The 17655-nt window shown below is 39.9% G+C and overlaps 1 protein-coding gene across 2 annotated transcripts in view; it reads left to right on the top strand.

The window, feature by feature from the left end:
- The window catches only part of cd151l (CD151 antigen, like), an 88699-nt gene extending 71348 nt beyond the window's left edge, over positions 1–17351 (top strand). Inside the window, exons 7-9 of one of the 2 annotated variants that reach the window (XR_014627477.1) lie at positions 4671–4757; positions 16104–16238; positions 17029–17351. Coding sequence is in view for 1 of the 2 variants with exons in the window: in XM_084409655.1 (XP_084265781.1) it covers positions 4671–4757; positions 16104–16163 (147 nt within the window). In the remaining variant the exon portion in view is untranslated. Of the gene's footprint in view, positions 1–4670; positions 4758–16103 lie in introns of both variants that reach the window. The other variant, XM_084409655.1, reaches the window with a different exon arrangement.
- Positions 17352–17655: the final 304 nt, after the last annotated feature.

Genomic DNA, 17655 nt, shown 5'->3' with positions numbered 1-17655 from the left:
CACAGTAAAGGGTAGATTTAAATAAAGAAAAACGAAATTTAAATAAAGAAAAAAAACGAAATTTAAATACAGAAAAAAATTAATTTAAATAAAGAACAACGAAATTTAAATAAAGAACAACGAAATTTAAATAAATAAAAACTACATTTAAGTAGGCCTAAAGAAAAACAAACTTTAAATAAAGAAAAAACGAAATTTAAATAAAGAAAAACTAAATTAAGTTAGCCTAAATTAAAAATGAGATTAATTTAGATTGATAATAACGGGTAAAAAGTCTAAAACATTTTGTTTCTATTATTCTATTTTCCACAATGTCAAAGCAACAGCAGCAATACAAGCTCAGGCATGCACTTCGGTCCATACAAACTCCGCTGTTCTGCGCTCTAGCCAGAGAACACTCCCATTGCTGGAACACTCAGGCGTCGGTTCTATTTCTAGCATGCATGCGTTTTCTGCGTGGCTCGAGCCACGCGTGTCTCACGCAGGCAGTGTGCAAACTCCAACCTATTAACATGGGAGCCGAAATAAAAACAGACACCCACAGCAGCTGAGACTCTCACGCCAGCAGCCAGTGTGTCGCCGGCCTTATTCAAACGCGAATGAGAACCGTTTCGCGGGGGATCCCAGGTGTCAATAAAAATAAATTACAAAAAAAAACGTTTTTTTCGTTGTTGTTTTATAAATGCTCTATGACAATTGTTTAATAAATGTTCAATCAAAATGCAAAACATTGTCTTTTTTTTTTTTTTTTTTTTTTTTTTTTTAGTCCACTAATCTTTGTGCAGGACAGAACTTTGGTCAACTAAGCATTTCTTTGGTTGACTACAGCCCTACTTCCGTGCCATGCATGATTTCAAACCATGACGTCTTAGTGTATTACCAACAGTAACCTTGGAAACGGTGGTCCCAGCTCTTTTCAGGTCATTGACCAGCTCCTCCCGTGTAGTTCTGGGCTGATTTCTCACCTTTCTTAGGATCATTGAGACCCCACGAGGTGAGATCTTGCATGGAGCCCCAGTCCGAGGGAGATTGACAGTCATGTTTAGCTTCTTCCATTTTCTAATGATTGCTCCAACAGTGGACCTTTTTTCACCAAGCTGCTTGGCAATTTCCCCGTAGCCCTTTCCATTCTTGTGGAGGTGTACAATTTTGTCTCTAGTGTCTTTGGACAGCTCTTTGGTCTTGGCCATGTTAGTAGTTGGATTCTTACTGATTGTATGGGGTGGACAGGTGTCTTTATGCAGCTAACGACCTCAAACAGGTGCATCTAATTTAGGATAATAAATGGAGTGGAGGTGGACATTTTAAAGGCAGACTAACAGGTCTTTGAGGGTCAGACTTCTAGCTGATAGACAGGTGTTCAAATACTTATTTGCAGCTGTATCATACAAATAAATAGTTAAAAAAATCATATATTGTGATTTCTGGATTTTTTTTTTTAGATTATGTCTCTCACAGTGGACATGCACCTACGACGACAATTTCAGACCCCTCCATGATTTCCAAGTGGGAGAACTTGCAAAATAGCAGGGTGTTCAAATACTTATTTTCCTCACTGTATAATCAACAAACAGCATCCTGACATACGCATCCCTACCCTCTAGATGTTGAAGTGCAGAATGTAAAACCAAAGATACAGCATCGTCCACAGCTCTATTTGATCTATATGCAAATTGTAGTGGATCAGTGAAGACAGGAATGCAGTTGTTAATATATGATTTCACAAGCAGTTCAAAGCACTTCATTATCACAGAAGTCAAGGCTACAGGTCTAAAATCATTCATACAGGTGGTAGTTGTTTTCTTAGGCACAGGAATTATGATTGATTTTTTTAAAACAATTCGGAACCATTCAAAGAGAGAGTGACAGGTTAAAGATATCAGTAAAAACAGATGCAAGTTGACTATAACATGTCCTTAAGACTCGCGGAGTAATGCCATCAGCACCAGCAGCCTTCCCTATTTTCACAGCTTTAAAAACTTTACAAGTATCAGCAACTGAGACCTGAAATGCTTGACTGCCAAAGGTATCCCCATCAGGAGATGATATGTCTGTGTGTGTGTGTATTCCCATATGAAGGTACTTTAACATGCACATCCCCAGTTGGAGATGTTCCCCACATCAATGCCTCAGCAGCGCATTCAAAACGAGCATAAAAATTGTTCAAGTCATTTGGGAAGGAAGCAGAGCTTATGACGCCGCTAGGTTTGGCCTTATAGCTAGTGACCGCTTGTTGGCCTTGCCAAACACGCCTAGAGTCCCCTTCAGAACAATATCGCTCTATCTTGTCCTGATGTAGTTTTTTAGCAGATTTAAAAAATCCATAGTCGGGGACACCCCTACTGCCCAGTAATAAACTGATCCTTCTGCATAATCCTTAGTGTCTCGCTCGTACTTCTTCATTTTATAGCTTTGTAGATCCTTTTGAAAGGATTTAAGAGAAATACCGATCTTGTTGGTGATTGTGTCAAAGGTCTCTATATCGACTTGCGTCGATATGCTTGAATGCTTGAATGCTTGTGGAACTGAGGATCTAGGCCACCGTGTTAGACAGTTATCTCTCTACGGTCATAAGGAAAGGAACTGGGGGCCTCATCTCTAAAACCAGATTTGATCTTAGTGTTTGCTAAAATCCATGCCAATGTTCATATTTATAAAAATGTCTTTAATGTGGAAAAGTGCTTAGCGCCACGTCAGAGTCTGAGCAGACTTAAGCACTTTTCATTGTGGCAGAGAGTCGGAATACTGCAGGTATTTGGAAATGTAAGCAATTCTTGCCGCTTGCAATTCTTGCCGCTTGCCATTCTCAATTAAATTATTTGAATGTCGACTCTTTTACAAAGCGGAGGTCAGAAACCATTCAGCTGTGCACATATTCAAGATTATTTGCAATTTATAAATTAGTTATTAGTTCTCTGAATCATACGTACGCACATTTGAGAAATGATTGTAAGATCAAATTTAGGATGGTTTCTATACAACATTTTATAAATGAGGCCCTTGAAGAAGAAACATTCATTACATTTTTTATCTACCACACAATTTGCGTAGTCGGCAGGGTCTTTATGCTTTCCCAGTGAGTTGACTGTCTCACTCAAAGAATCTGAGAGCTGGCTTGGGGATTTTCTGTAAGAAAGTTTGCATTTGGAACACATGGGCACTTGCAATTCTAGGAGTCTGGAACTCCACTGCGGTTGATTCGATAAAGCTATTATATTATGGCTAGATATGAATTGGGAAAGTGAAGCAAGAAATGTGAACAAACAGACAAAGCATGAAAATCAAGCCCTAACGGAAATGGTTAAGAAAGCAAGAACAGGAGAACAAGGATTCTATAATAAAACAGGGCAAAGAGAGAGGAAGAGAAACATTTCCCTCTCTACCTCCTTATCCAGCGGTATTAGAATCTGCATCTGCCCCTAACAGGCATTTATTGCATACATTCTCTGTTTTAATGTTATTTTAAGGTGGGGTAGAAGCATTTTGTTTGCATACCCCATCACCTCACGTACCCCCAGGAGTATGCGTACCCCAGTTTGGGAACCACTGCACTATCCCAACTCCTTAAAAGCTAATGACAAGAAATATTTTTCAACACCAGCTTTAAAAGGGTTTAAAGATGTGATCGCTCTAATTTCATGTGGAAGGCTATTCCAAAGCCTTGGACCTGCAACGGCAAAAGCCTGATGCCTTTTAAGCTGACAGGACCCCACATAAAGAACATTACAGCAGTCCTCATTATTTTATTGAGACAAAATAAAGGCATTAATGACCTTCTCTAAATCTGTTATCGAAAGAATTGGTTTTAATCGGGCAAGAGACCTGATCTGGAAAAAATGCTTGTCAAATTTCAGTTCCGGGTCAAACACAACTACTTGTTTGGTCATGACAATAGGCAAACCATGGACCTAAATAAGTAACAATATCTGAGCATCCTCTGGCGGGACCAGAAATCATAATCTGTTTTTCCTTGGTTTAACTGAACAAAATTGTGATCCATCCAGCTCTTAACCTCTTCCACACATGCCAAAAGTGACTTAGAAACACAGTTCTGTCCTGATTTCAAAGGGAGATAAATTTGTGTATCATCGACATAAAAATCAGGCCAAGAGGCACCACATCCAAAGAAAATTAAATATGGCCAATAACAGAACCCTGGAAAATCCCACAGGTAAAAGGTGCTGTTGATGGAGGAAAAAAAGTCACCAAAAATATCCGTTCTCAAGATTTGAACCACTTTCCTCACTTTTTACCGTGCTAATAAATAGTACTTTAACTATACTTTGGGTTATAATATTTGCTTCAGAGTTGATAGTTAAGGCTCATTCAATTGAGCGCTAGACGATTCATTTGATTAAGCTGTAAAACATGATTCTGTCAAAATTCCATATGAATAGAATTAATTCTCTTTGAGCTAAATTTACACAAAGAAGGGATTCATTGCACTCACATCAAAATAAGTGTTCCCAGATTTGAAATTAGTGCTAATTTCTGATGTTAAAATTGTTAACTTTATTAAGACACAACCTTCAAATGTTCATATTTTCTCAGCTATTTGAAAAAAAAAAAAGAAAAAAAAAAAGGTGCTGATTATTGTGTTAAAATACTTGTCTTACTACTTGAAATATGGTTGACTTTTTGTTTTTGACTTCGTCTAATTTTTTTTTCAGGGTGGCTGCATCTCAAAGTTGGGGACCTTCATTCTGAATCACTTGCAGATCATTGGTGCAGTGGGAGTGGGCATAGCCTGTGTGCAGGTCAGCTGAAGCACTACCAAGTTGTAATGGCAATTTTCAAAAGTTAATATCAAACAGCATCAGAGGTGTAAGAAAACTTTCAAGAGACAAAACTGTAATAAAGAGAAAAGGTTTATTTCAATGAGGATTCTTTTCACAAAAGCCGCAGCCACCCAGCTTTTGAAATAGGTCAGCTAGAGGACACATGTACTGTAGCTGAACACTTGCATTTTAGCCACCCTTAAAATTGTATCATGTACTTGTTTAAATACTAAAACCGAATGCGTAATACAAACTTATTTTAATGACCACTTTTAAAGTCCTGTCACCCCTGATTGAACATGGCAGGATGTGTCAAACATGTATTGGTCAGATGTGAATTTCTGTGCCTGTCCCAATAATCACACTTGCACTTGACCACTTTTCTACTTACATGACGTATTTCAATACATCACACGTATTTCAATATGTGCACTTTAAATGAAACTTTGAAATGTCTGTTCAGAAGTTCCTATGTAACAAAGGAAAATTTATGAACCCTCTGGAGTCAGCAAAGGCACATTTTATACACATTTTACAGTGCGCAATCAGTTTATTCCTGATAACAGTGGAAACTGCTTAATGTGGGCACACCCACGAGTAGTGTGGGCTATTCATACAGTAATTATCAATGTGAGCCATGCAAACGTACGGAACAATAAGCTTTGAGGAAATTTACCTCAGAAGAAGAATGCGATCTGACACTGCTTGATCCAGCGGAGGATATAATTTCTGAAGATTAAGTAACTTGTTCTTTCTTAAATTAGTTAATGTATTATTTTTACATAAATATGTGCTCTTTTTACTAGGTGGGCTTTCCTTAAACTATGTTGCCAGACTCAAATGTGTGAAATCAAATAAAACAGGTTGAAATATGAAATATATAGACAGAAATATGCAACTTTTCATTACAATTTAAATGTCGAAAAAAACAAGGATGTAAGTTTTATGCTCTATAATATTCATTCGGTTCACATGACGTCACTGTAGCTTTGCGCCGCCATCTTTACGACCGACGGTCTCAGTAATGCCCATAGACAGTATAAGTATGCCTGCAATATGTTGTGCAGTTGGCTGCAACAACAGCCGAAAGAGGAACCCTGAACTGGTATTTTATTCTATACCAAAAGAAAAGGATAGAAGAGAGAATCATTTATTTAAAAGACTTGAAGTCTCATGTTGGTTTGTGGTTAATTATATTTCCATTATACTCTCAGTGCCCAACATTATACAGACAGATATCGACAGATAATGTTTTTTCTTCATTTTATTTGTTTGATCGGTTTAAATGTTAAAGCACTTTATCATGGTAAGTTAGTAAGATTTGGGGTTGTTTTGAATATAACTGTCTGTCTGTTAGTTAATACCTACCTAAATCTAATAAATATTTTTTCTGAAGTTCATAAAGATATTGTCTTTGTCACATGCGCTTTAGATGTTATTTTGTGTAAGTAACGTTAGCTCTGCAGACGATGCATAATCTCAGCCTTGAAATGCATATTAAAGGACTAGTTCTTCCAAAAATGATAATTCTGCAGTCATTTATTCACCTTCATGTGCAAATCCTTAAGTTTACTTTCCGTGGAAGACAAAGGGACATTTTTGAATATGTAGCCTAATGGAGACTCTTCTTGTCAATGTAATGAAAGTGAATGAGTAACGTTAGCCTACTGGGGGCTGTCACGCAAAAAATAATAATAATAAAAGACAAAAAAACATCACAAAAGTATCATAAAAGTGATCTAATACGACTCGTCCGTTATATTAATATCGTTATTTATTCATACGGTAGCTTTATGTGACGAACAAACTGCAATTTAAGTCGTTATATTATAATCACTGATGAGCTTTACCTCTTAATAGCTTTTAATCGCAGCCGAATCGTGAGTGAATCATTCAAAAAGATTCGACTCGAAAGATTCTTTCATTTCGATATTTGTGTGTATTAAACCTTCTCTATAATTGAACATCTGTTCTTTCGGACAGAAATGGCAGTCTTTTATGATATTCGGCTGATGTCTCTGGCTGTGCTGATGCTGGTGTCTCTCTGGACTCTGCCAGTGCTGCTGTTCGGATTAGATAGATTCATTCATGCCAGCCGAACAGCAGCAGATTCATTCATGACATCACCTCGACTCCCATGAACGTGCGCCATGAAGCTCTATGACTTAAGTATTTCTATATCACGAAAGGCCAATTGGGGCAAGCCTGGGGCAGATAATAATGGACTAAAGAAAACTGGGGGTAACAAATAAGGATCGGAGCCTAAAATTGAAATTTTCTCCAGGTATCTCTCTCTCTCTCGTTCAAATGGGCAGTTTGGGCGGCCATATCGGGCAAGTCGGTCGTAAATATGGCGGCGTTCTATTTGTAGTGACGTAGGTGGCATCTATGAATATGGTCTAGGGCTGTCAATAGCTTCAAATTTTTTGCGATTAATCACATACTTAGCGTGAAATTAAGCATACATAATTTGTCTTGTTTAACAAATTAATTTTGTCATCATTTGCTATATCCAGCAATGTAAACTATCAGATTGAAGGATGATTCTCACAATTCAGTATTTTCTGCAAGCTTTTTTCTAAGGGAAATGTAGGTGTCTTTCCAAAAAAGGACACTTGGAGACTCCAAAATGACACCTAATAACCAAATGATATAAAGAATCCATATAATACATAAATGTATGCACACCAAAGCACACATGAAAAAACATTACAGAACAAATATTTTCATAATTTACCAGTATGGACCACATGGTGATGCCAAAAAAAAGCTAAACCATTCAAACTGTCTTGACCTGACTGCATATGCCTAGTACAGTTCACAAATCCATTCAGCATTACTAAATACAGCAACTTACACATGACAGATAAACATTTTCCTTAATGTGTGTGAAAACAACATGAATGTACTAAAATGTATCTGAGCAAAAATACTATTCTGCTCTTGCTTTGACAGGTTAGCGTAGCAGATAGCTAACATAAGATCCATGAAATAAAGACCCAGGAAACCGGAGTAGAGAGAGGCCTTTAGTAAGGATCTTTCCAATTTTGTAAAACTGTAGAAACATAATAATATGGCATTACAAACTGCCCATATCTACATATACATGAATATGCAACACAAGTCTAACATATATAGCTATCCCATAAGAAAAATTAGCCATTATAATGAGACTTGCAGGACCAGTAAGCACTTAAGCTAACTTTAACATGGGTGTCTATGGAGAAATGCTAATCGCGATTAGCATCTATTAATACAACATACATATTAAGCTAAAACGGACAATACACAAAGACTATAGCAAAGTAGATATACTTCCTACAGAAATACTTACAGACTTAGACCTTCAAAAACTACCAAAGGCAAAGAGAAAAGAGTAACTGCTGCATGTTCTCTCAGTAGACCAGAGTCAGAAGCAAACAGGAAACCAACGGCAAGAGAGGAGGGACTAAAATATGAAAAATCAAATGCAATACAACTTTACACCACTAGATGTCTCTAATGCTATACAAAGTGGGGGCAGAACACTCCCCGCCTGGTATTAAATAATACCACTATGTCCCTTTACTGAGAAGCAGCACAACGTCTGAAACAGGTCTTGAATACACCTTGGGAGTACCCTGTCTCATGATCTTCACATTGACTTTCCGAATCCTGCCATCACGGCTGGGGATGGTTTCCACAATAACACCTGTGGGCCACTCATTCCTTTTAACTCGAGTGTCTTTAAGGAGTACCACATCTCCAACTTCCAGGTTCGGTCTTTCTGATTTCCACTTCTTGCGGGGCTGGAGCGTCTCCAGGTACTCTTGCTTCCAGCGTCTCCAGAAAGTTTCAGCGAGGCTTTGGACTTGCCTCCATTGCTTGCTATAGAGATCTTTGAGATCCATGTTCCCCAGAGGAGCAGATACTGGGTCAATCTTCTGAGTGTGCAGCATTGCTGGTGTGAGAACAGCTGGCATCCCTGGATCAGAGGACACTGGAACTAGAGGTCTTGCGTTCATGATTGCCATGACTTCAGCCATGAGAGTCACAAGTACTTCATGAGAGAGGCGACAGTTCTCCTTCAACAACATGGCATCCAAAATGCGGCGTGCAACACCGATCATCCTCTCCCACACTCCACCCATGTGAGAGGAGTGTGGAGGATTGAATGTCCAGGTGCAACTTTTTTCTTGCAGGTGAGCTTTCAACTCTGAATCTTCTGAGTTTATTTGCAGTTCTTTGCAAGCTCCAACAAAGTTTGTGCCCCTATCGGAACGGAGCAGTCTCACAGGACCTCTGATAGCGGTAAATCTCCTCAAAGCATTGATGAAGCTGGAGGTTGACACAGTCTCTACGACCTCAATATGCACCGCTAGTGTACTCAGACAGGTGAACATAACTGCCCAGCGTTTGTTTTCTACATGACCACCTCTGGTCCTGCGCGACGAGATGGTCCAAGGTCCGAAAATGTCAAGTCCAACATTCGTGAACGGAGGATCCATGCTGAGTCTGTCTAGAGGTAAGTCAGACATTTTTTTGTTCTTCCAACTTTCCTCTTAATCTTTTGCAGATCACACATTTGTGAATCACACTTGACACCAATCTCTTACTTCCTGTTATCCACAGTCCAGCTGTTCGAACTGTGCCTTCAGTGAAGTGTCGTCCTTGGTGAGCAACCAGTTCATGGTAATGTCGTACCAGCAGAGTAGAGACATGATGGTTTTTAGGAAGAAGGATTGGATGCTTTTCTTCCCAGGACATGTCTGCTGACGATATTCGGCCTCCAACTCTCAGCAAACCATTGTCATCAATGATGGGATCCAAACTTCTGATTGAACTGTGTCTGGAGACTTCTTCACCCTTTGAGAGGTTTTTAATTACCTCTTTAAAGAAGTCCTGTTGCACACTTCTCATAATTATGAGTTTTGCCTGAGGAAGCTCACCCATTCTCTGTTTATGGTCAGTATTTTTGGAGTAGGCTCTGGCCTTTTGGATGAGCCTGGCTGTTGCACGGGTAAGTGATTTCCAACTGGAGAATCTACTAAACCGATAAGAGCCGATACCTCCACCTGTAGCTTTTGTAGCATAGGTTGAAACTTGAGGGCGAATTTCTGCATCAGACTCTGGATGTAGAAGGTCAAATATCTCTGGCTGAGGAGACTCATCCAACTCAGGTTTTGTCAGAAAAGCTGGACCTGAAAACCAGTTGGTGTCTTTTAGGAGAGCGGCTGGGACAGACCTGGATCCATGATCTGCAGGATTATGGCTGGTGCTGATGTAGTGCCACTGATTAGGGTGCGAGGATTTCCTGATTCTTGTCACTCTGTTTGCGACATAGACATAGAAGTTCCTGGACGTGTTATGAATGTAGCCAAGTACAATCCTGCTGTCCGTGTAGAACTTGACTGTGTGAATCCCCACATCGATTTCTTCCATTATCAGGTCTGCAAGCTCTGTTGCCAAGACAGCTGCACACAGCTCCAAACGAGGGACAGTGTGCGCAGGACGTGGAGCCAGCTTGGACTTCCCCATGATGAACCCGACATGACTGTGTCCTTCTGTATCAACTGCCTTAAGGTAGGCTACAGCTGATATAGCTAGAGTCGATGCATCCGCGAAGACACAAATTTCTCTGTGTACAGTGGCAAGCAGAGAAACAGAAAGGTAGGTCCTCTGGATCTGGAGTAGCTTAAGTTCCATCAGGGAATCTTTCCAGGCTTTCCACTGGATTATTTTGTCGTCTGGTAGCTGAGTGTCCCAATCGCACTCTTCTATGGAGATATCTCTCACCAAAGCCTTTCCCTGAATAGTGATTGGTGCCACAAACCCCAAGGGATCGTATATACTGTTGACCGTCGAAAGGATGCCCCTTCTAGTGAATGGCTTTTCCTCATCAGACACGCAGAAGGAGAAGCTGTCTGTTTGCAGGTCCCATCTGAGGCCTAGACTGCGTTGGAGAGGCAAAGGATCAGATGACAGATCCAGATCCTTAAGATCTTTGGCACGATCTTCAGATGGGAAAGCGTTCATAACAGTGCTGCTGTTTGATGCTATCTTGTGCAACATGATGCTTGACTCCGCCAACATCTCCCTTGTTCTTTTCAGAATGTCGATGGCTTCTTCTGCAGTGGAGAATGAGGCGAGTCCATCATCCACATAAAAGTTCCGCATGACGAACTGCTTAGCATCTTGGCCATGTTCTTTTTGTCCTTCTTGCACTGCCCGTCTCAAGCCATAAATGGCCACAGCTGGTGAAGGGCTGTTACCAAATGCATGTACTGTCATTCGGTATTCAGTCACTGGTTTTGTGAAATCATTATCTTCGAACCACAAGAACCTTAGGAAATCACGGTGTTCCTCACAGACTGTGAAGCAGTAAAACATCTGTTGCACATCTGCTGTGACTGCAAAAGGCTCCCTGCGGAAACGAAGAAGGACGCCAAGAAGAGTATTATTGAGGTCTGGTCCCTTTAAGAGGTTGTCGTTGAGGGAGACACCTTCGTGCCTGGCACTGGAGTCAAACACCACCCGTATTTGGTCTGGCTTCTTAGGGTGGTAGACACCAAATGTTGATTCTCTTTCAATGGCGGAGCTAGTTCCGCCTGATTTGACTCGAAGATTTTCTGCATGAAATCCATATATTGTTTTTTCATGTCTGGCTTTCTTTCCAGTGTGCGACACAGAGATGAGAGACGTTTGGCTGCTTGCTCTCTATTATTTGGGAGACGGCGCCTTGAGGAATGAAATGGTAAGGGAGCTACCCAACTGTTTGCTTCATTCATGTAGACGTTTTTGTCCATGATCTCAAGGAAGGCTTGATCTTCAATAGACAAAGCTATTTTCTCTTTTGTTCTTTTGAATACTGTGCTTCCAAGATCATCGGTGTCATCTGCCAGTATGTCCATCTCTTTCAAGGTTTGTATACTGTGACTTGTCTCCTCTTATCAAACTTTTCTTCGATGTGAATAACACTATGACATGGTCTAAGGAAAGACGTACGCCCAGTAGGTAGGACATCGGTCCTGTAAACATTAACACTGCTAGGCTTGTGGGCTCCTCTGAGACATACTTCTCCAACAATGACCCAGCCGAGGTCAAGTAGTTGTGCATATGGAGCATTGTTGGGTCCATTATACTGTTAACGTACTTTGTGTATGCGCAGTATGTCTCTGCCGAGTAGAAGAAGAATGGCTGCATCCGGATCAATGGCTGGGATTTTATCCGCCACTGGCTTGAGGTGAGAATAATGATGTGCTATTTCTGCTGAGGGGATCTCTGAACGGTCATCTGGCATCATGTCACACTCTACGAGTGATGGAAGCGAGATCTGTATATTTCCATCTATTGACTCAACTATGAGGTTGCTTGCATGTCGTCCTGATGTTTCCACAATCCCTGAGCATGTTTTAAGGGTGTATGGTGCAGCATTTGCTCCAATGCCCAAAAGGTCGAATAGCTCGGTCTTGGCCAGGGACTTATTACTCTGCTCATCAAGGACAGCGTATGCTTTAACAGCTTTCTCTCTTTGGCCTGCAGGGTAGACTCGGACCAAACATATTTTGGAGCATAATCGGGAGCCGAATGAGTCCCCGCAGACTTCTGTGCACTTTGACATAACCTCTGGAGTCTCATCTTCCTGCTGCTCCCCGCCGTGATCCTCCTTAACAGAAGAGCTCAATGACTTCCATGGCACTGGCCCTGGGTGAAGTGCAGCTAAGTGTTTGTTGCTGTTGCACTCTTTGCACTGCACAGATTTGTCACAGTTCTTGGCGAGGTGACTTGTTGAGGCACAACACTTGAAACCGATATGTTTCTCTTTGAAGTAAGCTTTTCGTTCATCTAAGGTCTTGCTGCGAAAGCCACGGCATTTTCTTAGAGGATGGGGCTTATTATGTAACGGACATAATCTATCTGGATCCTCAATCTTTTTCTCCATAATGTTTTATCACCACTTTCTGAAGAAACCTCAGTCTTCCTGGTGAACACAGATGGTCTGGTGGGTTTCAGAGGTTTATCCATCTTGACTGAACCACGCATGGTCAGTTTGGCAAAGCTGGGGTCATTTCTTGTCTTTGCTTGGTCTCTGATGAACTTTACAAAGACGCAAAAGGGGGGATATTGAACCTGATGGTCGTCTTTATATTTAGAGCCAACTGAGATCCATTTCTCCAGAAGGTTATAGGGGAGCTTCTGTGCGATGGGATTGACTCCCTGTGGTGTGTTGAGGTAAGATAGTCCAGGTAAGAATCCATATTTCCTAGCTGCCTCCATTTCTAGCAACAGGTCCCCTAGCTCCCACAGCTTCTCATTGTCCTTGTTTGATATTTTTGGAAACTCCTCTAACTTCTTAAGCAGAGCGTTTTCTAACATTTCTGCTGATCCATAGCATTCTTCTAATCTCTGCCACACCATTTTGAGTCCTGAGCTGGCATTATTGATGTGAACTGCACGGATGCGTTTGGCCTGCTCTGCAGACTGTGGTCCCAGCCATTTAGTCAGTAAATCTATCTCTTCCCTGGGGGTTAAGTTCAGATCACTGGTTGAGTTGACAAAGGAAGCCTTCCAGGCCCAGTAGTTCTCTGGTTTATCGTCAAACTTTAGGAGCCCAGAGCTAACTATTTCTTTGCGAATCAGGTATCTGGCCTGATCAAGTCTGCTGTGTCTGACTGATCATGCAGGGGTGCTCTAGAGGGCATGAAGTAGGTTTTACCTTTAGATTGTGTGGCGTGAGTCTGTAGAGGGCGGCATTCATCTTGGTAGAACTTCAAAGGGCGTGCATGGCTTTGCTGAGCGTAGGCTGTGCTCGTGCTCGTGCTCTGGCGTTGTGCTGGAAATTCTTGGAACATGACATCGCTAATTTCTTCCATGCTGTGTGTTTGGATTCCACGATTATCTGTATCACCGTTGTCCATGTTTGGCTGGTGCTCTGGTGAAAAGATGGGTTGTGGTTCCATGAGTTGAGACTGTTGCTCCCCTTGCTCCTGAGAATATTGTTGCACATACTCACTAGTGCGTTGATGTGAGTGATACGGAGCTAATTTGGTCACATTCTGCTGTGTTGGTTTTCCAACTTCTTCCTCATAAGCTGCTTCAAGGATTTCAGCCTTTATAATAGCTGCTTCAGCAGCGCCCTGTATTTTCAGTGCTTTGAGGTTGGCCTGTAACTCAGTTGCCCTACGTTTCACTTCCACTTCAAGCTCAGTATTTCTCTTAAATTCTTCCGCTTCAATCCGTGCCTGCTTTATTAACATGTCTGCTTCTTTTTGTGCATATTAAGCTTTGACTTTTGCAGCTTCCGCTTTAGCTCTAGCTCTTGTGGCAGCAGAACCGTGTGATGAGGCACGACTAGAATGGGTTGAGCGTCTGGAATGGTAGGAGTATTGAGACTGCCCATATTCTGTGTATAGCAGAGGTTTTTCTCTGCTTTGTTCCTCCATGATAGATTGTTGAATCTATGCTGAGCTTCTGGGCTGCAGTGTTGATAACTCACTCTTCTTATGATAGCAGACTGAATTTTAAGTCTTTTTACTATTCTGCTCTTGCTTTGACAGGTTAGCGTAGCAGATAGCTAACATAAGATCCATGAAATAAAGACCCAGGAAACCGGAGTAGAGAGAGGCCTTTAGTAAGGATCTTTCCAATTTTGTAAAACGGTAGAAACCTAATAATATGGCATTACAAACGGCCCATATATACATATACATGAATATGCTACTCAAGTCTAACATATATAGCTATCCCATAAGAAAAATTAGCCATTATAATGAGACTTGCAGGACTAGTAAGCATTTAAGCTAACTTTAACATGGGTGTCTATGGAGAAATGCTAATCGCGATTAGCATCTATTAATACAACATACATATTATGCTAAAACGGACAATACACAAAGACTATAGCAAAGTAGATATACTTCCTACAGAAATACTTACAGACTTAGACCTTCAAAAACTACCAAAGGCAAAGAGAAAAGAGTAACTGCTGCATGTTCTCTCAGTAGACCAGACTCAGAAGCAAACAGGAAAGCAACGGCAAGAGAGGAGGGACTAAAATATGAAAAATCAAATTTGACTTTTGCGCACAATATCAGAATATGTCAGACCTTGTGTTTTAAAGCTAAACAGACACTGGAATGAATAATTCACTGAAAACTACTCTCTGCCATCTCTGATGTAATAAGCCTGTCTTTCTTTACAATAGTGCTGTTTAGGACTGATTGTTTAAATGCATTTGCTTACTGGATCATTGAACTGAAAACTTTCCTGGAGTTTAACGGCCTAAAATGGTCTGATCGCAAACAGAGAGCGAAACTGTGTTAAAGGGTTAGAATATAAATCATTTTAACACGTTAAGGATGTTGAATTGAACACATGCGTTAAGCCATTGACGTTGACAGTCCTAATATGTTATGATATATATAATATGACATAAAATATGAAAAGTAATGTTTCCACTGTAATATGATGAATGTTAAAATATGTTTAGACTAGTGTATACTGTAAAATTAGCAAATATCTTCTCAAATATAGACGTTTAAAATGTACTAAACAATAATATAGTTTTCTAGTTGTTCTTGTAATCAGAATGCTCACAGTTTGCTCTTTTTAAAGTACATCAAAGACTGCATTCCTGAAGAAACAATGTTGGACATCAGACTGTTTTAAAGAATTTTAAGAATAAAATAAAGTTAGAGCTTCATTTAAAGATAATATTAGACAGTTTGCTTTAGTGAAACCATTGGTGCAGAGATGAGTATGTGTATTTTGCAAAATGTTTGCAACTGCTTTTCATCAATTATTAGAAGCACCGCAATTCATAAATTATCTTTTGTTACATAGGAACTTGTAAACAGACATTTAGAGATTTATTTTAAAATGCAAAGCATTGAAAATCAAAAAGTGTAAATAAAGTCCAGTAAAAATAATTCAGTACTTTCATTTTTACAAATGTATGTGGTGTGTCCCGTGGTGTGTCCCATCGAGTAATCAAAAGCCCTACACACACTTGCAGTCTTCACACCCGCTTGAACACTGGCAAAATACAGGAAATACGACATGTAAGTAGACAAGTGGTTTAGTGCAAAGATTGCAAGTATGAGTATTGGGACAGTTCCATAAATGCATGATCATATCCTGCCATGTCAATCAGGGGTGACAGGATCCTAATGACCCGTCAATCTACAGGGAGTGACAGGGATCATAAATAAAGAGACATAAATCATCAATTTAATGAGGAGTTCTGTTTATATGATTTTTTTTTTTTTTTGCCACAACTGTATGTACAGTATGATATTATATGGAATTGTATTAATATCATGCTTTTCCTGTCATACGTTCTTTCAGATTTTCGGCATGTGTTTCACCTGCTGCCTGTACAGGAGTTTAAAAGCAGAGCCATACTGAAGAGACACAGCTCAACTACAGCATTAATCAATGAACATCATCCTCCATGCCATTTTTGTTTCACAAATTTTAAAGGTGAAGTATGTAGTTTCTGCGACACTATAGTGGCACCTAATGGAAATGCACCTTTCGTGTGTCGTGCCTCCCCCAACACAAACATCACAAATATATCTCTTATGGGTGCTCATAAGGGCATGTCTCAACAGGTAAAAGTAAGCTATTTTTAATAAAAGTACAAATTAGGAATACTTTTAGCTGTGTTGCTATGTGTCATAAGTAAGCAATTGAGTAGACTGTTTAGAGCGAACGCAAGCGTCACGCTTATAATAAACCCATCCAACATAGCTGCAATAGGTGCATGTTTTTGACATGACGCACCATGACTGTTTGTGGCGGTCTGCATTGGACACATGAAAGTAAACAAAATGGTGCATTTGTGTTTCTGAACAGGTGCATGATAATCCTGTATGGTACTGAAGCGTCCATTGTTGCGTTTTATATCTCAGCACTCCGTTCGCTTTGACGTGTTCATGACCTGTTTAATCTTTGAACGTCTAAATGCAGCACATTTTTGCTTGCACTTCATTTTCCATGTCAAGCGTGAGTCATGGTCCCACACTGGCTTAACACCCTCTTGCTCCGCCTGCTACTGTAGACACTCCACTCTCACAATAGGTTGAGATGGAAAGATGGATCTGAGCAGACTGCTCTCAATGTTTTGATTTAATGGTTTGAGGCTCAATGTTTACATTTTTGGGGGAGATAAACCCATGAATGGCATACTAATAGTAGTCAATGAACCATAAACTGGATTAGGAGAATGTGTTTTAACATAAAAAATCTTACATACTTCACCTTTAAACAGAAAGGAAACAACTGAGGGATCTGCAGACCATCTCAGATTCAGATCATTAAATCAATTCCAACTACACACTGGCACTGACACATATCCAGTAATAAATATACAGTTTATGATTTTATGATCATTCACACATTTAATGTACTACTGAGCTAGAAAGTTCATTTAAATCCTTTATCTAAATGGCTTTATTATTGTTATTGATTCAAGGGATTTTAATAACTTAAAGTTTGGACTGTATTTTATATAGGAAACCTTATATGTACTTGTTTTTCTTTGTATGTGTGATCTCCCAGATCCTCAAACAAATTATTAAATCTCTGCCACAGAACCTTTTGTTCTTTATTCCATTTAATGCTGCTATGTTATTTATGCACCAATAATGGCATCAGGCACAGTTGCAAATATAAGTTTCAAAATACATTAAAAAAAAAATATATATATATATAGTGAGGAAAATAAGTATTTGAACACCCTGCTATTTTGCAAGTTCTCCCACTTAGAAATCATGGAGGGGTCTGAAATTGTCATTGTGGGTGCATGTCCACTGTGAGAGACATAATCTACAAAAAAAAATCCAGAAATCACAATGTATGATTTTTTAAACTATTTATTTGTATGATACAGCTGCAA

The sequence above is a fragment of the Rutilus rutilus genome (assembly GCF_951802725.1).
Source record: "Rutilus rutilus genome assembly, chromosome: 5".
In the NCBI taxonomy this organism is placed as follows: Eukaryota; Metazoa; Chordata; class Actinopteri; order Cypriniformes; family Leuciscidae; genus Rutilus; species Rutilus rutilus.
Note: the sequence above shows the minus strand (reverse complement) of the source record. Positions and strands in the feature narration are given on the sequence as shown.